Consider the following 24,275-nt stretch of genomic DNA (forward strand, 5'->3'; position numbering starts at 1 on the left):
TAGCCACTAGAAAACTTAACATTACGTATGTGGTTCACAAATTTTTATTGGATAGTACTCATCTGAGGCTCCTGAAGACCTATCCTGCTACCTCTTTAGTTGTTTTTTATGGTCTGACCTCTCATCCATTCCTTTACTTTCTGGTAACTGCTTAGATTTACAAGGTAAAATAGCAAGTGAAACTCTGTGGCCAACCTTTAGAATAAGATAATTAAGTGCACTAATAGACAATGAAAATCTTCAATTCTTCAAATTATTGGATTGGCGCTTCAATATTAGAAAAAAGGGGGAGGATTGAACACAGAATAGCCTTCATTAGTGTCTGTAGAGATGGACTGTGTGTTTATGGAGGATTAAAGAGGGAATACAAGAATCATTCTGGGGAGGAAACTCATGCACGCACAGATACACCAAAATAGGATGAAGAATGTATTCCATCTCCAACCTTCCCCACCTGTCTAGGTTTTTTTTTTTAATAAATTTATTTATTTATTGGCTGCATTGGATCTTCATTGCTGCACCCAGGCTTTTCTCTAGTTGCGGTGAGCAGGGGCTGCTCTTCGTTGTGGTGCGCAGGCTTCTCATTGTGGTGGCTTCTCTTGTTGCGAAGCATAGGCTCTAGGCACGCAGGCTTCAGTAGTTGTGGCATGCGGGCTCAATAGTTGTGGCTCGCAGGCCCTAGGGCACACAGGCTTCAGTAGTTGTGGCTCACAGGCTCAGTAGTTGTGGCTTGCGGACTCTAGAGAGCAGGCTCAGTAGCTGTGGTGCACGGGCCCAGTTGCTCCGCAGCATGTGGGATCTTTCTGGACCAGGGCTCGAACCCGTGTCCCCTGCATTGGCAGGCAGATTCTTAACCACTGCACCACCAGGGAAGTCCCTAGGTTTTTTATTATTATTTTTTAATCTATTTTTCTTTTGGCTTCTAATTTGTCTCTTTTCTTCTATGTGTACTAATTTAGACTGTTCCCTTGACGGAATGTAGCTATTAAAAAGATGACGGGGCTTCCCTGGTGGCGCAGTGGTTGAGAGTCCGCCTGCCGATGCAGGGGACACGGGTTTGTGCCCCGGTGCGGGAAGATCCCACATGCCGCGGAGCGGCTGGGCCCGTGAGCCATGGCCGCTGAGCCTGCGCGTCCGGAGCCTGTGCTCCGCAACGGGAGAGGCCACAACAGTGAGAGGCCCGCGTACCGAAAAAAAAAAAAAAAAAAGATGACGAAAAACTGCTGGGAGATGAGGCTGCAGGGTGGTGTAGCAGATCTAAAGACCAAACAACATGGAAAGATGTTTACTTAAGTTGAAAAAGAACTTAGAGATCACCCTGTTCCATTTTCCACCCAAATCCAAAACCCTTTCATATACGGAATAAAGGCTGCCTGTGTTACAACATCACTATTCATCTAACATACCAAATATATACTGAGAAATGGGGGAAATCCTCTGAAAATATATTTTTTCAACAGGGAAAAAACATGAAGAAGAAAAAACATGATGCCATTGTTTGTGAACGTAAACAACTTCTGAATCTCTCTCCAAAAGTAACAAATTGTTGCAAATCACTGTGGTTGAAATACAATTTTCAGAAGGCTTACATGACCGGACTTGTCAGCTCGCAGCCAGTTTCAGCCATGTCAAGGAACCCAGGTAAGATATTATTTGTATTAAACTAAGTTAAATATTCTACTTAGCTTGTATTTTTCTTGATATTGAGGATATAAAATTAAACATTAACTATAAGTAGTGAGTCATAAATCTATTCATCAAAGTTCTTACATAGAAAAATCTAAAACTGACTTTGCTTCATGGTATAAATCTCTTAGTTTCTATAAGCCCTGAATCATTGATGTGACAAATAAGTAAGATGATTCCAAATTGACTGAAATAGATCAAATTTATCTTTTAATAAAAGTTAATGTTTAGGGCTTCCCTGGTGGCGCAGTGGTTGAGAGTCCGCCTGCCGATGCAGGGGACGTGGGTTCATGCCTCGGTCCGGGAAGATCCCACATGCCGCGGAGCGGCTGGGCCCGTGAGCCATGGCCGCTGAGCCTGCGCGTCCGGAGCCTGTGCTCCGCAACGGGAGAGGCCACAACAGTGAGAGGCCCGCGTACCGCAAAAAAAAAAAAAGTTCATGTTTAAACTTGACCTGAAAATGTCTGCATTGTTAAGGTAGGGAAAATTCAGTTTAGGTTCCTTCTTGATTTTGTCAGTATAGGAAGGAACATGAGGGAAGGATAAACGTGAAATTTTGTTTTTCAAAAAGGTGTGATGGGCTTCCCTGGTGGCGCAGTGGTTGAGAGTCCGCCTGCCGATGCAGGGGACACGGGTTCGTGCCCCGGTCCAGGAAGATCCCACATGTCGCAGAGCGACTGGGCCCGTGAGCCATGGCTGCTGAGCCTGCGTGTCCGGAGCCTGTGCTCCACAACGGGAGAGGCCACAACAGTGAGAGGCCCGCGTACCACAAAATAAAATAAAATAAAGGTGTGATTCCTAAATGCCCCAAAATGTCGGAAAATTAAAATGTTATGTTTTGAAAAGCATTAAAGAGTGTTAGGGTTATATGTGTGAGGTTTTAGACTTTTAAAAAAGATTTTAGATTAAAAATATGCTAGACACCTGAAAGGAATTATTAAGATTAATCTCAAACTATTCTCTAATTTAAAAGAATTACATGCCACTGAGAAAGTGGAAATTTCAAGCATCCTGATAGATGCTTGCCACCATATCAAATATAGTATCCATTTTCTAGAAAGAACTCAATCGACTAAAATATCGAATTTTCATCTGGGCAGGTGTCAACAATGATTTCTCAAAGCCTGAGACTGTGTCATCTATGAATACCTTCTAGAACGTATATTTTGCTTTTTTAAATTGAGATGTAATTCATACACCATAAAGTTCAAACTTTTAAAGCACACAATTCAGTGATTTTTAGTATATTCATAAAGTTGTGCACTCTTCTAGAGCTTGTATTTTATTGTAAACCTTTCCAATGTTTTCACACCCACTATACTACTTAAGCCTCACAGGACCCTCACGAAACTGAGGTGCACTGTGCGCCGTTGCCACATTTACCCCAAAAGCTTTCCTAATTACAGCTTCACCTCAAAAGCAGAAGCAGGGTGAAGAATTAATAATGCTACTACCTTCGAGTTAGGGAGTAACAGCCAACAACCTAATCTACCTGTTTGTTTTCTCGCTTAGAGCTCTCGTTTTACTATGTATGTAAAATCTTAATTGCGCCTGGCATTTTCGACTGGTGCATCATCAGTGTGCATTCAACGACCGCCGAACAGGAATGAGGGAAGCCCCGATTAGAGGTGGTAGCAGACACAATCCACCTCCACCACCGCCCCTCCCCGCCCAATTTCCTTCCCTGACAGGCTCAGGAGGAAGCAGTGCTTTTCTCCTCTTCTATTTTACGGTATCACTAAAGGAATGGGGGATGTGCAGACTGAGAGGTGCGGTGTGAGAGGGACATAGAATTGTTATTCCGGCGTCGAGAACGCTAACGCCAGGGTCATCGGAGGTACCGGTCGGTATATTCCGGGTGCCCCGCCTCCCTCCGTCTCACTGTACTCTGAGGCAGGGAACCAGCCAGACGCACCATCTCTGGCGCGGGAGACCGCCTACGGCCAACGTGCGCCGTCTGAGCTTCCCATTGGTCACAGCCGCCCACGTGACTTCTACCGCCAGCCCTGCCCCAAGCGCTTTGCCAGCCGGAGAACGGGTCTGAGCAGCGCAGCTGGGCGCGGAGTCTGCCCAGGTGTGGGAGGTCGCACAGACGACCCTGCGAAGTTCTCCTGCTGGGAACCTGATTGGATGGATGGACGATGGATGAGCTAGATAGATGATAGAGATAGATTAGATAGATAGGTTACTTAAGATAGATAGCGCAAGTACTGCCCAAAGTAAAACTCTTAATGAAGAAGCTGATCGAGAAGGTCCCTTTCTCCCCTTAGTGGCTTTTGTCCTCACTGAAGCCCAAATTTATCTGTTACTTTGGGGACATCTACACTACACGTATGAACATAACTCTTTGGGGAAAAAAACAACCCATAGTATTTGTATGGGGAATTAAAGACACTTCTTAGAAAAGTTGAGGTGGTGGGTAGGATTTTGGGAAGTCCAGAGCAACCATCCTGATACATCATTTAAGATAAATTAGACACTCTTGGGAAAACAAAAATGATTAAAAGTGGAAAGAGGCCCTGCCCACCTCTAAAAATGTAATAAGTATTGATAGGAAAGGGCAGAATTAAAAATATTTACACACACATAGGGGAATTCCCTGGTGGTCCAGTGGTTAGGGCTCTGTGCTGCCACTGCAAGGGGCCCGGGTTCAATCCCTGGTTGGAGAACTAAGATCCCACAAGCCGCGTGGCATGGCCAAAAAATTAAAATAAATATATATAAACACACACATGTATACGTATGCATACACATATGTATAGCTAGTGTAAATGGGATATATTAATTGTAGAAGTCAGTAGAGGGTCCAGTTATTCAGCTTCTTTCTCCCTTTGAGAGTGCCTGGATGCTCATTTTGCCTTTTTTTTTTTTTTTTTTTTGGTGCTTCTAAGGCTCACCACCTCTCCCTTTCCTCCTCTAGATGGACACATTTACTTTTTTTATTCATAAAAAAAAAATACTAGGGCTTACTATATTCTAGGCACTGTGCTAGGTTCTGGGGTGACAATGGTGAACAAAAACAGTAACAGCTCCTTCCTTCCTGGAGCAGTCTGGTAAAGGAGGCAGATAGCAGTCAATTACACACACCAATGTTAAATATAATGTGATAGGTGCTAAGAAGAGGTCCAGATGCTGTAATGGGGCTTTGACCTACTAGGGAGGTTAGAGAAGGCTTCCCTTGAGACGTAACCCAAGACTGAGACCTGAGGGGGTTAAGGAGGGTGCAAGTTGCAGGCAGAGGGAATGGCTTGTTCGAGGGAGAGCTAGTAGCCTCTCCCCTTCCAATGACTGTCCATCTCACCTATTTCCACTAAACACACATTGATCTTGCCTTTTAGTTGTCAGAAGACAATTTTTTCTTTCAATTCCAAGTTCTTAGGGAGTAATGGTAACCCATAATTATTGTTATAGACAATGTGTATCCAATAGGTAAGTATGCTAATATACACATCTAATGTGCATAATCATCTCTGTCATTTTATGTAATGAAAACATGCAATGATCATAACAAAATCTAGACTACGATGTATCCAATAGAACTGAAAGTGCTATAGATATTCGAAGTGGTGAGAGATTACATTATTTTGGAAGACTCAAAAAAGGTAACTTAGAGAAAGTAATTTTTGAGATATGCTTCACAGGTAAGATTTGGTCGAATGGAGATACAGTTTAGTTAGAGCATAAGGTTCAAGAAGAAGAGTGAGGAGGACGGACAGATAAGTTGAGATTATTCTAAGGGCACTGAAAACCAGTCCAAAGACTCTGTAGAAGCTAAATGGAAATGTTTTATTTAAGTTTTAAGGACTTTTCTAAGATACTTTTCCCCTCCAATGTTGACCTTGGAAAATTTAAAATCTACACAAAAGTTGCACAGATAAGTCTATGGTTATGCATATACTCTTCACATGGATTTACCATTTTTTTGGCCACATTTGCTTTCTGTCTCTCTGTCTCTCCACACACATACACACACACAAAGGCACATACTCATGAATGCATACACAGATGTTTTGCTTTGCTAAACCATTTGAGATAAAGTTTCAGACATAACTAACTTGATCTCCAAGTAATTCCACATATTGTCTCCTACGAACAAAGATATTTTTCTGCATAATCTCAGTACAATGATGACAATTCTGGGATAGTTTTAAAATTAAAATGTGAATAAGTATTTATGTTAATAATAATAGTAATGCATTACTTATTTTAAATGGCTTGCAACAGTGGCTGACACATTATAAGTGCTATATAAGTGTTTTCTTAAAAAAAAATACACTTTCAAGGTTGGGAAACTAAAGAATAAGAAAAGGCATATAGTGAAAAGTCTCTCCTGCATTCTTGTCCCCCATCTGCTCAATTCCTATCATAGGTAGCCACTGTTTTAGATTCTTGGGTATTCTTCCAGAGGTTCTTTTTGCAAATATGAACAATTGTGAATATAAATGTATATACCCCTCCCTTTTTAGACAAAGGTAGCACATTAAACACACTGTTTTTACTTGTTTTCTCACTTAACACTATGATCTGGAGCTCTCTCTGCATTAATACTTACAGAGCTTCCTAATTCTTATTTATAGTGGCATAATATTCCATAGTGTGGATACACCATCATTTATTTAAGTAGTTTCCTACTGATATACATTTGGGTTGTTTCCAAACACTTAATATTGAAACCAGTGCTGCAATAGATAACCTCAAGCACATTTGCATTTGTAAAATTTGATAGATACATTGCCCCCCACAGAGGTTGTACCAATTTACACTTCCACCACCAATTGTGAGAGGGTCTCCAGGATTTTGATAAGGTTCTATACCAAGAGTTTAAAATATGTGAATGTGCATTATTATTGCTATTTTGCAACTTTAAATGAAAGGAGAGCTGTCTTCACGACAAAGGAAAAGGTAGGGCTGTCCTTAGATCAACTTACAGAGTAGCCAACATTTTTCCTCCAACCCTTTTCTGTCCCATTCTCTCCACCCCCTTATGCAACTTTATAATCATAATCAACAATATCTGTGTAGGGCACTGAGCTAGGTTCCAGTTATGAAATAGATACATGTGCTCAAGGGTTTTGCCACTTAGTTGGTCAGACATACACAAAATACAAATAGTTATTATGTTGAGTTCCGGAATGCAAAACACACCTCTTGCTTTGGGCACAATCTTTTGCTGCATCCTATCTCTAGGTCCTTCCTTCTCTGCCCCTTTGCCTACCCAACTGGGATACCCAAGGCTTGTTGGCATCCTTACAGCTCCTTCATTTCTCCCAATTACTGAAACTTATCCAACTTGTATTCCATCTTTCTACTGCAGATACTAGATTTTGTATTCCCCAGGTGACAATTAATCAGGTAAAATAATAGTTGCAAATCATTATGCTTTTGATTGGCACAGGTAGGGCTGGCCCTAAAGCCATTTTGAAGTAGATGCTATTCGTTTGGAGGGTGTCCCCACTCGGTTGTCCTTTCTTCTCTCTGGGCACCTTCCCTCTTGCGTGGACTCTCAGCCCTCACTGGTGCCTTCATCTTTTCTCAGGTAATTGTCAAATTATCCTTGCTGGGGTGTCAGTTAATTGTTAGGGTGTCATTCCAAAATGGCTTGAGGTGAGATACTCTTGAAACAACAGTAGAAACTGAAATGACAGGAAATATGGTTGCAATTTTGATCAAAGGGCCATATATTTCACCTACTATCTAAGCCACCTCCTTAGGAGCTTACCCTTGGCTGAGGTGAATTCATGCACTGAGACCCTGGCTCTCCCTGCCCCCATCTCATCCCTCCCACTCTATTCTGTGTAGCGTCCTGGAGCTCTGGGGACCCTTGCCCTCAGAGCTCTTTACTTTTGAACCCAGCCAGGTTCATCACTTCATATAAAGGACTTGAGCATCCTCGGATTTTGGTATCTGCCAGGGGAGGGGAGAGTGTTCTGGAAACAATGCCCCTCGATACCAAGGCACAACTGTACTTTTTAATTTTTATTAGCTGGAGTTTTAACATATACATTCTGTCTTCCAGCCACAACCAACTCTTCCATGTTTTTTCCATCAGTTGATTCTAAAATTTAAAAACCAACAATCTTGGTTTACGTTATTGTATCTATGTAAATATAGTCTAACACCAAGTCCAGTGGTAGTAGCTAAGACATATGACATAGGACTTATTGTATACCAGGTACTTCATGAACATTATTGTTTAATATTAAGAATAATCTTAAAGTCCCTTTTGACAAATGAGGAAACTGAGGCACAGAGAATCTAAGAACAGGAAATTAGAAAGTAACTGAGTCAAGACTTTCTCCTATGTGAGGATAGGATACAATTTTCTTTTCTTTAGATCCAAGTTTAGGACTCTTGCCAGCTGGAAAGAGAATGCACATCAAGATCATATATACGTAGTTTTTCTTTCTTTTTTTGGGGGCGTGATGGTGGTCTTTAGCTCTGGTCAGTTTTCTTTTTTTCCATTTCTGTTGGTGACTAATTTTAGCCACTTCAGGATTCCCCTCTTTCTCAGCAGATGGTTGAGTTCTCTGCTTCATGGACAAAACTGACGTCATTGGGGTAAACACCTTAATCTCCTTAGCCCTTATTGCAGTCTTCCTTACATGAGCATCACATCTTCTCTCTTTCTATCCTATCTCAAAGGAAGGGAAGAACCCCCCCACCCTATTCAAAATTTATCCTTCCTCACATTTTCATTCTCATTTCTCCTAAACCTCTGGGACTCCGCCTCAACAATTTGCCCTACTGTACCTTCCATTTTCCATCACTCCTGCGCTAATTCCTCTCCTCAACCTACAAACCTGCTCAAGACTCCCAACTTAGAGAATTCCTTCAACACACCTCTTCCTCTAGCTACTGTCCATTCTCTCTCATTCCTTCGTCAGGGCACCTCTTGGAAGAGTAGTCTACACTTACTGATGCCAAGTCTAGTCTGGTAGCTCGAATTCACGCTTCAGTTGTGCAAACTTCCTTTCATTCTCATTGTGTGACTAATTCCCTTTTGTTGTTCTTCAATCCTGGGTGATACTGGTAATCCTTTTTTAAAGGAGCAGCGTGTCCTTGGTAAGAGACTTTGAGCCTTCCTGAGATTGACTAGTAGTCCTGCTAAATGTAAGCACATTTTTTGGAAATTATTATTCAGATTAGGTACTGTTAACAATCGGACATTCAACTATAATATGTTTAATTGATTCTGAGAAGGTGTGTCCTTTGAGACGGGGCAATTACTGTTGATTTTATACTTGAAAGATTAAAATGTTCAAAATGACTGACTCTTAAGCACTAGCTAATGGCTTCACGCTCTCCTAAAAGAAGCCACTTTCCTTACTTGAAGAAGAGGTCACATTGAGTTTGAGACAAAGCCTTGAGTTCCATGGAGGTGGTGTGTTTCTGAAAAAGGGAGGCATGTGTTTTCCAATCTGGAAGCAGATGGTCCAGCATATGGAGAGGCCAAGACTTCCAATACCCTCTTGTCCACTTGTTATTTTACAAAGGTAAAAGGTTGTGCAAAGAAGAACTACAATCCTGCAGCCTGTGGAACAAAAACCACATTCACAGAAAGATAGACAAGATGAAGAGGCAGAGGGCTACGTACCAGATGAAGGAACAAGATAAAACCCCAGAAAAACAACTAAATGAAGTGGAGATAGGCACCCTTCCAGAAAAAGAATTCAGAATAATGATAGTGAAGATGATCCAGGACCTCAGAAAAAGAATGGAGGCAAAGATTGAGAAGTTGCAAGAAATGTTTAACAGAGACCTAGGAGAATTAAAAAACAAACAAACAGAGATGAACAATACAATAACTGAAACGAAAAATACACTAGAAGGAATCAATAGCAGAATAACTGAGGCAGAAGAACGGATAAGTGACCTGGAAGACAGAATGGTGGAATTCACTGCCGTGGAACAGAATAAAGAAAAAAGAGTGAAAAGAAATGAAGACAGCCTAAGAGACCTCTGGGACAACATAAAATGCAAAAACATTCACATTATAGGGGTCCCAGAAGGAGAAGAGAGAGAGAAAGGTCCTGAGAAAATATTTGAAGAGATTATAGTCAAAAACTTCCCTGACATGGGAAAGGAAATAGCCACCCAAGTCCAGGAAGCACAGAGAGTTCCAGGCAGGATAAACCCAAGGAGAAACACGCCAAGACACATAGTAATCAAATTGGCAAAAATTAAAGAAAAATTATTGAAAGCAACAAGGGAAAAATGACAAATAACATACAAGGGAACTCCCATAAGGTTAACAGCTGATTTCTCAGCAGAAACTCTACAAGCCAGAAGGGAGTGGCATGACATATTTAAAGTGATGAAAGGGAAGAACCTACAGCCAAGATTACTCTACCCTGCGAGGATCTCATTCAGATTTGATGGAGAAATCAAAAGCTTTACAGACAAGCAAAAGCTAAGAGAATTCACCACCAAACCAGCTCTACAACAAATGCTAAAGGAACTTCTGTAAGTGGGAAACACAAGAGAAGAAAAGGACCTACAAAAACAAACCCATAACAATTAAGAAAATGGTAATAGGAACATACATATCAATAATTACCTTAAACATGAATGGATTAAATGCTCCAACCAGAAGACACAGGCTCACTGAATGGATACAAAAACAAGACCCATATATATGCTGTCTACAAGAGACCCACTTCAGACCTAGGGACACATACAGACCGAAAGTGAGGGGTTGGAAAAAGATATTCCATGCAAATGGAAATCAAAAGCAAGCTGGAGTAGCAATACTCATATCAGATAAAATAGACTTTAAAATAAAGAATGTTACAAGAGACAAGGAAGGACACTACATAATGATCAAGGGAACAATCCAAGGAGAAGATATAACAATTATAAATATATATGCACCTAATATAGGAGCACCTCAGTACATAAGGCAACTGCTAACAGCTATAAAAGAGGAAATTGAAAGTAATACAATAAGAGTGGGGGACTTTAACACCTCACTTACACCAATGGACAGATCAACCAAACAGAAAATTAATAAGGAAACACAAACTTTAAATGACACAATAGACCAGATAGATTTAATTGATATTTATAGGACATTCCATCCAAAAACAGCAGATTACACTTTCTTCTCAAGTGCGCATGGAATATTCTCCAGGATAGATCACATCTTGGGTCACAAATCAAGCCTCAGTAAATTTAAGAAAATTGAAATCATATCAAGCATCTTTTCTGACCACAACGCTATGAAATTAGAAATCAATTACAGGGAAAAAAATGTTAAAAACACAAACACATGGAGACTAAACAATATGTTACTAAATAACCAAGAGATCACTGAAGAAATCAAAGAGGAATCAAAAAATACCTAGAGACAAATGAAAATGAAAACACGACGATCCAAAAACTATGGGGATGCAGCAAAAGCAGTTCTAAGAGGGAAGTTTATAGCAATACAAGCCTACCTCAAGAAACAAGAAAAAAAAAAAAAGGTTGTGCAAATACTCTTCATACTCTCTTAACACTCTGGGATTCAGGAGTGGTCACTACCAGCAATAGAGTCCATATGTACTTAAATGACTTTCCCTGAGAATAATCACCTCCCAGTAATGAAATAGGGGATTAAAGCTGTGATTGCTTAAAATTATGCCTAGTGTTGAAAAAAAATTAATTGGTCGATCTAAGAAAGAAATGGAAAATTTTATTTGAGCCAAATTGAGGATTATAACCCGGGAACAGCCTCTCAGAAAGCTCTGAGAACTGTTCTGCCTGTTAAAGGTCAAAGCACAGTTATGTAAGTTTTTGAGACAGGAGGCTGTACATTAAATGACATATTGTTGACAATTTACATAACCCAGATCTACAAGTAGTGGGTCATGGGTTATGGTGGCCCCTTATAAGAGTAACAAGGAAGGTTATCTCCTAGGGAGGTCTGGTTACTGCAGATTCACAATACACACTAAAAGGGAAGGAGGAGGCCGAAACAGGCAAAGAAAAGTTTTATGTTTAAATTTTTCTTGTCTGCCATAAAATATGAATTTTATTTCATCACTAGTGATGCAGGTAAAGTACTGTAAAGTTTAACACAGAGGAATACCTTTTGGAAGAAACTATAAAACAATTCCTTCAGTTTAAACTAAGCCACATTTTAATTGACTTCACTTTGGACCATAAACTTCCTGTACGATCTTTTATTGTTTTCTGGACTTTCTCATTGCCTCTCTGCCCCTCCTCACATGATTTGTAGTTATGATATCTTCAAGTTTCCCCAAATTTTCAACCATACTATCTCTTCTACCAAATCTCCCTTTCCTCAGGGACTTCCCTTTTAGAGCCGTTCTTTTGCTCTAATCTCATCACTCTCTAGGTATGGTACACCGTTGGATCCACCTTTTGCTAAATCTTCTTTTTCTTGGTTTAGTCGTACTCTGCTTTACTGGAAAACTTTCTGAAGAGGCTTCCTAAAAAATTGTGCATGGGAGAACAACTTCTTGAGTCCTTGCATGTCTGCAAATGTTTTTCTTCACCTCTCACAAATTATTGAGAATTAGATAGGCAGAGACTTCTAGGTTGAAAATAATTTTTTATAAAATCCTTGAGGGCATTAATTGTTCTACTATATTCTAGTACCCATTATTGATGGAAAATCAGTGATCAAACTAATCCATGTTTCTCTTTGGAGAATTTTAGCATCTCCTTATGCTTGGTATTTTGAAATATCGATATGCTCCAGAGGTGAGGATTTTATTTCCCCATTTGTTGTCCTGAGAACTTGGTGGGGTTTTCTGTTTTTTGGTGGGACTTTCTAATCTGAAGTTTGGTGTCCTTTAGTTCTGGGAAGTTGTCTTATGACAATTTCCCCCCTCTATTTCTCTCTTTCTGTGACTCTTTTTTTTTTTTTTTTTAATATTTATTTACGTGGCTGCGTCGGGTCTTAGTTGCAGCACACAGGATCTTCATTGCGGCATACGGGATCTTTAGTTGTGGCGTGAGGGCTCTTTTGTGGCATGCGGGCTTCTCTCTAGTTGTGGTGCGCAGGCTCCAGAGCACACGGGCTCAGTACTTGTGGCGTGTGGGCTCTAGAGTGCACGGGCTCAGTAGTTGTGGCACGTGGGCTTAGTTGCCCCATGGCATGTGGGATCTTAATTCCCCAACCAGGGATCGAACCTGTGTCCCCTGCATTGGAAGGCGGATTCTTAACCACTGGACCACCAGGGAAGTCCCTCTGTGACCCATTAATCAGATGCTGGTCTTTCCATATTGGTTCTCTGTATCACCTATCTTTTCTCTCATATTTTAAAATTTCTGATTTTTTTCTGAGTGATTTCCTCGACTTTATTTTTTCAGACCATCAGTTGTATTTTTAATTTTAGCAATCATATTATTAAATCTGAAAGATTTTGTTGTAGGTTTATTCTTTTTTCATAGCATTCTCTTTTGTTTCCTAAATGTAATATTTTCTTAACTCTCTCTAAACATATACATTAGAATTTGCAAACATTCCCTTCTGTTCCTTGAATTATATCTGTTTTCTTCAGTGTTACTGTTTTGGTTGTTTATCTGGCATTTCTCTTTCATTCTGTGGTTCTTCTCAGTTGCCTGGTGATCTTTTGTTATATTAAAGAAATACTGACCGGTTAGCTGGTGTGGGTTTTTTCTGTTGTTATGTGAGTAGGACTGTTTCCCCAGGTGGTAGCAGTAGCCACCACGTTCCAGGTGCTGTCCTGCACAAGTCAAATATATTAATTCATTTAATCATCTCAATAACACCTCTACAAGGTAGTTACTGTGGTATCTCATTAAGTTTAATATTCCATCAATTGTAAAATGTACTATAATTTTGTTTCCTGCTAAGAAGGTAAACAATGCTGTTGGACTATGACATGCCATAGACTATAAAACACATTCTGTTTTGGAGGCATTAAAAAATCTTAGAATTGATAAAATAATACATTATCATTCCCATTTTACAGTTGAAGAAACTGAGGCATCGAGAGATTAAATAACTTTCCCAGGTTACATAGTTTTATCTGTAGTGGATTTTACATTTGAACCCAAATGATCTGGCTTCAGAATCTTACCACTATGCCTAACTGCTTCTCCAGGGCTCCTCACTGAGTGGGGACTCAAATGGGGGCTCTGAGTTGGGGGAGCTTTAGGGTGATGAGTTAGGGCAGCTGGCTTTCTGGCCCCAGGTCCCTCAAATGCCAGAACAAGGAGACCTTTAACCCAAGGCACCAACATTCATAAAGAAGTTTTAGTTTTCTCCACAAGATTTGTTCTCCTCTATTAGAGAAGAGTGATCTGGATTTTTTACCTGAAATCTGATGGGTCTAGTGGGCTGGGGCTGTCAAGGGTACCAAGTGGTACAGTTGATCCTCATCAGAACTACAGTCAATGGCATGTCTCCCTTTCCCAGCTTCAGGGTCTTGGTGGAGTAACTGGGTTTCCTGTCGTGGGTTCTTGGCACTTTCTCTGTCTGGCTCACTTGTCCATATCTTGTCTTCTCTGCTTTCTGCCTTCTAGAAACGTACACAGATCTCTCATCTGCTCTTGATCCTGCTTCCCATTCTCTTCACTGTTGTGGTTTTACTCTTTTTTATACTTTCATTTTGGTGGGGTCTTGGGAGAAGACTAGGACTAGTAGAAATGGGAGAGGTCAGTGCTTGTGCTCAGTCTTGAACCAGAAGGCCCTAGACCTCTAGTTTTAGTGAACAAAATCAAGATTATAAAAGGATGACCATCATTTGAGAAAAGAAAATATTCACATTATAGCTGGCAGTGGAAAAGCACTTATAAAACCTTAGAGGCATATCTGCTTAAAAGTTTTCCTAATTGCAACTGAAGGATGCTCAACATACAACAATATTTTTAAGAGTTCCAATACATTGAGGCTTATTATTTGCTTTATGAAGGAATTATTCTTTCAAAAAGATTAACCATGAGATTTTTCCAAATTCCCCACTAGGTCATTTAGACTACAATTTTATTTTCAGAACTCTGTGTGGATATGTATATATCCACACAACTTTTCAGCATAAAGTGAGATACTTTTTCCTTCTGGATATTAAAAATTCAATACTTGGAAAATAATAGAGCACTTGAAATGTGGCCAGTGCAATTGAGGAACTGAATTTTAAGTTTTATTTAATTTTAATTAATTTAAGTTTAAAAAACTGATACTTAATTGTTGGAGAAGTTTTAGGTATGTTTGGAACAACTTGGATATACGAATTTACTTTTTAACTGTAAACTTCATGAAATCAAAATACAAGGTTTTCCAATGAAATTAGTTGATATCTGGATTGAGATGTGCTCTAAGTATAAAATAAACACTGGATTTTGAAAACTTAAACATAATAAAGAATGTAAAACATATCATTAATAATTTTATATTGATTTTGCGTTACAGTGATAATACTTTGGATATATTGTCCTAAGTAAAATATATTACTAAAATTATTTTTACCTGATTTTACCAGTAGAACATTTAAAATTCATATGTAGCTTGAATTATATTTCTACTGGACAGAGTTGACCTATTCCAGTGCAAGGCTTTGCTTTTCGATAGTCATTATGATGCTGGGATTTCATCCCTCTCCTTGTCTAAGACAGTTTTAAGTGACTAGTGGTGAGTGATTTACAGAGTTGATGGAGTTTTCTCTTTGAATTCTTATGCAGATCACAACCCACCTTCTCAGCCCAAGGAGAATAGCATTGGCCAGAACCATCACCAGGAGGAAATAATCCACAAGTTGGCCAGGCAGCTGAGAAACATCGGGGACAACATCGATCATAGAATGGTTCAAGAGGTGAGAATTCAGTTTCCCCAGTAAGGGCCTGTCAGGGAGGAGGAAAGAACAAACAGAACAATGGCTGTCAAGTGGCTGGGATGCCCAGGAATTAGCAGAACACACAGATTAATGATGACTGGATTACCAAGCATTAGATCTGAAAATTGTGAACCTGGGTCAAAGCCAGTATTAGATCTCACACTTGCTACTCAAACTGTGTGGTCCATGGACCAGCAGCATCAGCATCATTTGGCAGCTGGTCAGATGTGCACAATCTCGGGCCCCAGCCCACAACTCTGGAATCAGAATTTACCGTTTTACACACACCCTAGGAGATTTGAGTGCACATTGAAGTGTGAGAAACTTCGCTCCATACCCTCAAACTAGGATGCAGGTTAGATTCACCTGTGAAGTTTTAAGAATTACAGATGCTGGGCCCCACCTTGAGAGATTAGTCCAGGTGAATCTAACACTCCGTCAGGGAGGAGAACCTTTGCCTTAGATGGTGGTCATCCTCCTTGAACCAAACCAGGTTATGACCTAAGCCCAACTCCCCCTGATTTCTTTGTTTCTCCTGATTATTGTAAGAGATATAAGGGAAACAGGAAAGAATAATGATTACTGTTTCAAATCTTAGGGGTGATGAAATCCACAGCCCACTTAGTTTTCCTCCAGAACAACCTGCAGTTGGCAGCAGCTAGAGAATGATCACGTGGGGCTCTGTGGTAGGGGGGTGGCTGCCCCTCAGAGCCCAACTTCCTCCCCTTAAATGCATCACAGGACAGGTACCTGTGGTGATTTCTTGTTTATCACTGCTGCTACCATCATGCTGACTTCAGGGAGTGCCAGGCCCTCTGCTATGCTCTGGTCCAAATGTGGCAGTACTCAGCCACGCCCTCAAATAAAACATTCCCTGAGACAAAACAAGAATGGAAGGTCCCAGCAATAATGTTACTGAAAGTAAGAAGGAAACAAACACAAATAAAATACTGATAGACCAATTTCACTCCAACAAATATTTATTGAGTGCCTACTATGTGCCAGACTCAGTTCCAGGCAGAGAGCAGGAATGGAAGATGAGCCTGCTGTCATAGGACTCATAATGTAGGAGAGACAAACAGTAAAGCAGATGACTAGACTCTAGGGGATACCGAGTGATGGAGAGTGACTTTGGATGGGCCATCAGGGAAGGCCCTCTCTGGGGAGGTGATATTTGAGCAGAGACTGGAAGTGAGGGAGTGAGCCATGGGAATACCTGGGGGGGAAGTGTTCCAGACAGAGGAAACTGGGAGGGCAAAGTCCTTGGGATAGGAACAACAAGGAGGCCAGATTGGCTGGAGTCGGGGGTGTTGAAGTCTAGGAGTTGGCCTCCGTCCTAGAGACAGGGGTAAGGTGTTTGGGTTTTGCGCCAAGTATAAAGGAAGCTTCTGGGGAGGGAGAGCAGGAGAGTGCCATGTGCTGATTTACGTTTAGAATGAAGCCTGGCTGCACGGTGCAGAGAATAGGCTGTTGTGAACATTAAGAGAGAGAATCTATGTAAATCACTTGGAATAGAGACTGACCCACAGAAAATGATCAATAGATGTTATTGAAGCCAAAATATTAATTTGTTTCTGGCCTTTGCCCTTTCACTACTTGGAGTTGAACACTTCTTTGCTGTGTATCATTTATTACAGGGCACTCATGATACTCTCCACCTCCCTTCCATGCTCCAGCTTCTTCTATAGTTTTCACTGATGACCGTGCTTTATGAATTCTGGACAAGTCCTTAGTTCAACTTTTCTGCTTCTTTGTTAGCTAACATTCTGAATACTCCTGGTTCCTTCTAATTTTTCCTCTGAAGAGGAGAACAGAGTAGGACAAATCACAACCACCTATTTTCTAAGTTTACCTCAACCCAATCAGGAAGTCACTTCTCCATGTAACCACCTCTTCCATTTTTCTTTTCTTTCTCTCCCTTACCTTTTTTTTGGTAATGATTTTTTTTCCCTTACCTTTTAAGTTGTAATTTACTTATGTTTTAAATTTACCTCTGCAACTTAATAAACTGACACTTTTCTTTTTTAAAAAAATAATAACTTTGAGAAATAAAATTCACATAACATACAATTCACCCATTTCAAGAGTATAATAAATGGTTTGTAGTATATTCATAGAGCTGTACAGCCAGTCATCACAATCAATTTTAGAACATTTTCATCACTCCAGAAAGACACCTCAAATCCAATAGTAGTCCCTTCTCGTTTCCTCCCATTTCCCCCCCGGCCCCACCAATCTATGTTCTGTCTCTCTGGATTTGCCTATTCTGGAATTTCATATAAGGGGACTAATATAATATGTTGTCTTTACGTTTGGCTTCTTTCACTTAACACAATATTTTTTTCAAGGTTCATCCACGTTGTAGCATGAATCAGTACTTCATCTCTTTTTATTGCTGAATAATATTCTTCTGTATGTATATATCACATTTTGTTTATCCATTCATCACTTGATGAACGTTTGGGTTGTTTCCACTTTTTGACTATTATAAATAATGATGCTATGAACATGTGTGTAGAAGTTTTTGTGTAGGCATGTTTTCAGTTCTTTTTTTTTTTTTTTTATTCTTTTTTTTTTTTTTTTTTTTTTTTTCGGTACACGGGGCTTTCACTGTTGTGGCCTCTCCTGTTGTGGAACACAGGCTCCGGACGTGCAGGCTCAGCGGCCATGGCTCACGGACCCAGCCACTCCACGGCATGTGGGATCTTCCCGGACCGGGGCACGAACCCATGTCCCCTGCATCAGCAGGTGGACTCTCAACCACTGCGCCACCAGGGAAGCCCTGTTTTCAGTTCTTTTGAGTACATACCTAGGAGTGGAATTGCTGGGTCATATGACAACTTTATATTTAACTTTTTGAGGAACTTCCAGACCATTTTCCAAAGGGGCTGCACTATTTACATTGTGGCCCACCAGCAGGGTACAAGGGTTCCTGTTTCTCCACATTCTTGTCAAAATTTATTGTTAACTGTCTTTTTGATTATAGTCAGCCTAGTGGGTGTGAAGTAGAATCTCGTTGTGGGTTTGATTTGCACTTCCCTGATGGTTAGTGTTGTGCATCTTTTCATGTGCTTATTGGTCATCTGTGTAACTCTTTGGAGAAATGTCTATTCAGACCCTTGGCCCATTTTTAAATTGGGTTGTTGGAGTTCTTTATATATTCTAGATGTAAGTTCCTTATCAGATATATTTTCTCCCATTCTGAAGTTCGTCTTTCACCTCGTTTTATGTCTTTCACCTTCTTGATGTTCATGGAAGTGCAAAAGTTTTCAATTTTGATGAATTTCAATTTATCTATTTTTCTTTTGTTGCTAGTGCTTTTGGGGTCATATCTAAGAAACCATTGCCTAATCCAAAGTCATGAAGATTTATACCTATGTTTTCTTTCAAGAGATTGACTTTTAGCTCTTAAATTTAGGCCTTTGACCCATTTAGAGTTCATTTTTTGTATATGGTATGAATTAAAAGTTCACCTTCATTCTTTTGCACGTGGGTATTCAGTTGTCACAGCACCCTCTGTTGAAAAGACTACTTTTTTCCTACTGAATTGCCTTGGCACCCTTGTTGCAAATCAACTAACTCTAAATTTGGGGGTTTATTTCTGGACTCTCAATTCTATCCCATTGATCTATATGTCTATCTGCATGCCTGCCCTAGCTTTTCTTGCAACATTTTACAAAGCTAGCTTTGACCTAGACTTTTAAAGTTATCTTGTCTTGTACTGCAAAATTGCATTTTAGAACACTTTAAATAGACCACAGAATATTTTTAAAATAATTTAAAAAATTCCTCCTAAGTTTGCCTCTAAAATGCTAAACAGTCAAATGCATGATTTACTCTGCTACTTTAAGGCTTACCTCAAGCAACTATAACAGAATTTCAAATCCGGCGTGGTATATTTCTTTCATATAGTCATTTATTCACCTTTTGTACTTTGTTTAATCAAGTGGTCACATTGATTCTCCAGATATCTTCCTGCTTTTGATGTATTTAAAGAAACTTTTATTCTTGCTCTTGGAACTCCCCGACAAGGAGCTCACCAAGGTGTATTTTTGTCTACCAAATTGATTGTCCTTGAGCTATCACATAGCTTGACTTCTTATTCTTTTCACTTAAGCAAGTGTTCTGTGTTTTCAAATAGGCCTTGATTCTCAAAATAACATCTTCTATTTTGCCATCTAGTTTTGAGGGGTTCTGGTTCGAGGACCTGGTCTTTTTTGGGTTTTTTTTTTTTTTTTTTTTGGTACGCGCGCCTCTCACTGTTGTGGCCTCTCCCGTTGCGGAGCACAGGCTCCGGACGCGCAGGCTCAGCGGCCGTGGCTCACAGGCCCAGACGCTCCACGGCATGTGGGATCTTCCCGGACCGGGGCACGAACCCGTGTCCCCTGCATCGGCAGGTGGACTCTCAACCACTGCGCCACCAGGGAAGCCCAAAGTGTGTTTAAAAATAGTCTTGGGACTTCCCTGGTGGTTCAGTGGTTAAGACTCCGTGCTCCCAATGCAGGGGGCTGGGTTCGATCCCTGGCCAGGGAACTAGATCCCACACGCATGCCTCAACTAAGAGTTCGCATGCCACGACTAAGGAGCCCACGTGTTGCAACTAAGGAGCCCGCGAGCCGCAACTAAGGAGCCGGCGAGCCGCAACTAAGACCTGGTGCAACCAAATAAATAATATATAAAATATAGTCTTCCTGTTGCTTTTACGATCTTAAATGTGTCTCTGAAATTTTTCTCCACAGGACTCGCTCCTGGGTTCTAGAAACTTCCCCCTCCCTGTCCCTACAGGCCTAGGAGCGGCAACAACTCTGCTGTTGCCAGCCTACCCTTATGCCTCCTCCCCCAACTTTTGTAGACAGTGTCTTTATCTGACCTTCCCTGAATTATTCCTAATTTGAGTATGCCATCTGTTTTCTCTGGGACCCTGACAGTAACGTATAAGGAATTTCTTAGTTTGTTAGAAAGACAAGAGGGAAACGAACATTTATTAAACATTTTCTTCCACGTACTCTGAGATACTCTTATGTGTTTCATTTAATTTTCCAAATAACTCTATGAATTAGTGGAACAGGTATTTCAGGAGAGGTATTTGAGGTTCAGAGAGATTAGATATCCTATCCAAGGTTACTCAGCAACTAAGTGGCAAAACTGGAATTTAAATATACGAGCATCTGACTCAGTGCTCTACACGTTTTCTTGTCTGCCTTGCTGGAAGGAAATTCATTCAATTCTTGTAACTGATATCAACTATAAAAGGAGAAAAAAAGTTCTTTCATGATTTCCAGTTATTGATAGGACAAAGTCTAAATTCCTTAGCCTGATGCTAATGGTTTATCATGCATTCATTCATTCAGTCCACTAATATTTATTGAGCACCTACTATGTCTCAGGCTCCATTTAAGTGCTGGAGATATGGCAGTGATCAAAAGAGAAAACTTCCCTGATCTCGTGGAGACAAACAATAAACAAACAAACAAAGAATATAGTTTATCAGATAGTCATGAGGAGTGTTGGGGGATTTGCAGTTTTAAGGGAAGGCCTCACTGAAGGTGCCTTCTGAGCAAAACCTTGACAGAGGTAGGGGAGGGTCCGTGGACCTGGGGAGAGAGCAGTGGAGGCAGGTGAATAGCAAAGACTGAGGCAGGGGCATGTCTGGCATATTTGAAGAATAGCAAGGAGGCCAGGGTGGCTGAAGCTGAGTAATGCAGAAAGCTGTAAAGATATGGTCAGAGAGGTGGGTGGCAGGGCCTTGAGGTCGCTGTAAGGGCTCTTTTGAGTGCGGCCGAACCACTGGAGAGCACTGAGCAGAGGGGCCGCGTCGCAACAGTCCCCGAGGCTGCTGGGTTGAGAACAGACTGCAGGAGGAGGGCAGGGCCGGGGAGAGCCCTTTCTGTCTGGCCCCCAGCCTTCTTCTCCTGATACTCCCATAAAAACAGTGGCATTTACTTACAGCTCCAGAAATCTGCTGTGGTCGTCACTTCCAACTTTGCTCATATTCACCCCTCTTCACCATCTAAGTCTGTTCTTCCAACCCCAAAGCAGACTCCCTTACTTCTTTGAAAGGACTAAGAAAGTGCTCTGGGAAGCCAGAGAAAGAGGTTAATCAACCCTGAAAAGAGTGCCCCTATTTGCTGATGGTGAAGATGGGAAAACGTCCAGAGGAAAACTTCCCACGGTGCTGTGGAGGGTATGGACATTATGGAACAGACTAAGATATTCTTCCACTCATACACTTCATGAAGCAGCCCTAGATGCTTGTCTGTGGCATTGATTGAATTAATATCAATACCGAACTTCTAACTTTGGATTATTTTATCACTTAAAAAACAAATTTAACCTCTTTCTTGCTCTCTTTTTAAACAGGATTTTCAACAAGAAGACAGAGCTATCCTGGCTCATTTTGTCTTAGTTTTCTTTGGAGGAGTTCACATGTTGTTGCGCTTTCTCTGGAATAACCATGTGATGTAAAAGGAATGTAAATGTCAGGTTCTGCTTTCCTTCTACCCTCTGAGAAAATATGCATCCCACTGGGGCAGATGGGAAGAAGACCCGTCTCTACCTCCTCTGTTTTCACCCACCATTGTTGCTTTGTGCCTGATTGTTGGAGAACTGCGGACTCACTGGCCATTTGTCTGTTCACTGGTCAACCAGCGATGAGATGTCTATGACTGCCCCATGGTAGAGCCCAAGGAACTTAGGAACCCAGGAGGCCTTGCTGCTTAGGAAACACCAGCGCTGTGGATAGTCCCAGTGCTCCTTGTAAGGAAACCTTGAACATTTCCTCTTATGAGGGAAATTGAACCTCATCCCCAAACCAGAGGTCACTGGAATGGGTGCTTTCTCCTGGCCCCCTCCCCTGGGTACCAGGCCCTCCAGCAGCCTGTTGACCCCACTCTCGTTGCTCACGTCCAGACCTGCAGTGCCCCGTCCTCTTTTTACCTTTCTGTCTACCTCATATTCCTCCCTCCCTTTGAGAAGTATGGCAAGTGTTAAGAAAATTTGTTGTTATAAATTATAACTTCTGTATATGCGTTTTGAGTTCTTTGTAGGAAAAGTGTTATTTAAAAAATTAATAATTTAAAACATAAAATAAATATGGTTATTTTATTGAGCATGAAACACCTGTGCATATTTCTTTTGTGAAGGAGGGATTCCACTTGTTCCTGCTCATATGGGGTCATAATTTTGTAGTTTGATCATATATAGCATCGGGAAATGTCCTCATTTTTTAGGTCTGTCTCAGGCAATGCCTATCATCACCTAGGTTTTGGCTTCCTGGCAGGGAACAGATCCTAAAACGTCTTTCTTATTTATTTTTTTTAACTCTTTTGAGTAGGCATTTATTTATTCATATGGTTAAAAAAATCAAAACCATATAAAAAGGTTTACAATGAAAACCCTTGCTCTTATTTTCTATACTGAATCCCAATTATGTTTGTAAATTTGTTACATATCCTTCCAGAGTTTCTTTGTACAAATACCAGTAAATATATATATACACACAAAAGGTAGCATGTAATATACACTGTTATGTGCCTTGATTTTTTTGCTTAGCATGGTGGTCACGCACTATTCTACTTGTCTTACAAACGTTAACTCATTTACTCTTCATAAGAACATCATGATACAGGTATCATCAATATTATTAGCTCTATTTTACTGTTAAGGAAACTGAGGCAGAAGTAAGTAGAGAGAGGCAGTACAGAAGGTAACTAAGTTGCTCAAGCGCACACAGCCAGTAAGTGACATATCTGGGTTACCAAGCCAGGCAGGCTGTTCTCAGAGTCTGGGCTCTTAACCACGTGCTGTACTACCTCTTGGAGAGCTTGCCACGGTCCGTAGAGAACTCTGTCAGACAGGATGCACAGAATTCTGTTAAATGGATGTAGCATCATTTATTTCATCAGCCCCTTCTTAACGGATGCCTGGGTTGTTTCTAATCATTCGGTATAATAAGCAATGCTGCAATAAATAACCATGTACCTTTTAGATATGTACAAATACATACATATTCCTATTGCTCATTTTTCTATTGGGTTTCTGGTCTTGTTCTTACTGGTTTCTAGGAGCTCACGATTTATCAATGCTAAGCCAACAGCATCTACACCTTCAGATTTTTGGCAGGTTATTAAGGCTTTTTGCCTCCTTTTCTTCCATGTGTATGGGTTTGCTTTAGTGCTTACAACCTTTCTGGGCTCCCCCTCAAGGCAGAGGGAGCTAAGGCAGGTACACACGGGTGATGGGTGGGTGGGTATTACACTTGGAGCAGCCAGAGGCCTGGGAAGAGGTGGCAGCTGGGATCCACTGAGTACTTGGGTCTAGGTCAGAAGAGCATTATAGCCTCACTGATGCTGGCATTCGGGCATGGGGCGGTGGGGCCTCCACCTGGCCAAAGGGCAGGCCGTGGCCGGATCGGAGCTGGGAATGTCACTCACCCGTAAGGGGAGAGACACCTGGTCCAGGCGGACAGCATGGGAGGCCCCCTCCTATCCATCTGCAGAGATGAACAGGAAGTTGGTGCCATGAAGTTGGTCTGTTGCTGTCACGAGCCCAGGACCAGGGATTCCCTCAGCTCTCTAGATCCCCCAGAATCCCACCTCTGTTCCCCTGGGAGCCAGTGCCAGGATGCCCGAGGGGCTGTCCATCTGCGAAAGGATGCGAGCAGGACCGATGCCTCCCAGTGGGCGAGCCCACGGCACCCTGGTCTCCCCTCCTGCAGGGGCCAGCCCCTGTGCTCCCCCGAGCCGACCAGGATGCGAGTGGAAGCTGGATCCCGCTCTTTTGTTT

The 24,275-nt window shown here is 41.2% G+C and overlaps 1 protein-coding gene and 1 long non-coding RNA gene across 3 annotated transcripts in view; one reads left to right on the forward strand and one right to left on the reverse strand.

The window, feature by feature from the left end:
- Positions 1–1,268: 1,268 nt before the first annotated feature.
- PXT1 (peroxisomal testis enriched protein 1) lies at positions 1,269–22,587 on the forward strand. Its single transcript, XM_019949993.3, has 3 exons — positions 1,269–1,641; positions 15,340–15,470; positions 21,852–22,587. Exons 1-3 carry the CDS (start codon positions 1,470–1,472, stop codon positions 21,954–21,956), a joined length of 408 nt encoding a protein of 135 aa, XP_019805552.1. The 5' UTR covers positions 1,269–1,469; the 3' UTR covers positions 21,957–22,587.
- The window catches only part of LOC109552543 (uncharacterized), a 49,434-nt gene continuing 30,610 nt past the window's right edge, over positions 5,452–24,275 (reverse strand). The window contains exons 3-4 of one of the 2 annotated variants that reach the window (XR_004528435.2): positions 15,352–15,498; positions 5,452–7,319 (exon numbers count right to left, since the gene is read on the reverse strand). This is a non-coding gene — a long non-coding RNA (uncharacterized lncRNA). Of the gene's footprint in view, positions 7,320–7,403; positions 14,299–15,351; positions 15,499–24,275 lie in introns of those variants that run through there. The other variant, XR_012334488.1, reaches the window with a different exon arrangement.

This window comes from Tursiops truncatus, chromosome 10 (assembly GCF_011762595.2).
Source record: "Tursiops truncatus isolate mTurTru1 chromosome 10, mTurTru1.mat.Y, whole genome shotgun sequence".
Taxonomy (NCBI): domain Eukaryota; kingdom Metazoa; phylum Chordata; class Mammalia; order Artiodactyla; family Delphinidae; genus Tursiops; species Tursiops truncatus.

Excerpts from the sequence above, each read along its gene's own strand:
- PXT1 (XM_019949993.3), top strand. The coding sequence starts at position 1,470 with ATGAAGAAGAAAAAACATGATGCCATTGTTTGTGAACGTAAACAACTT. Across the intron at positions 1,642-15,339 it reads AGCCATGTCAAGGAACCCAG|ATCACAACCCACCTTCTCAG; the intron begins GTAAGATATTAT and ends ATTCTTATGCAG. Across the intron at positions 15,471-21,851 it reads ATCATAGAATGGTTCAAGAG|GATTTTCAACAAGAAGACAG; the intron begins GTGAGAATTCAG and ends CTTTTTAAACAG.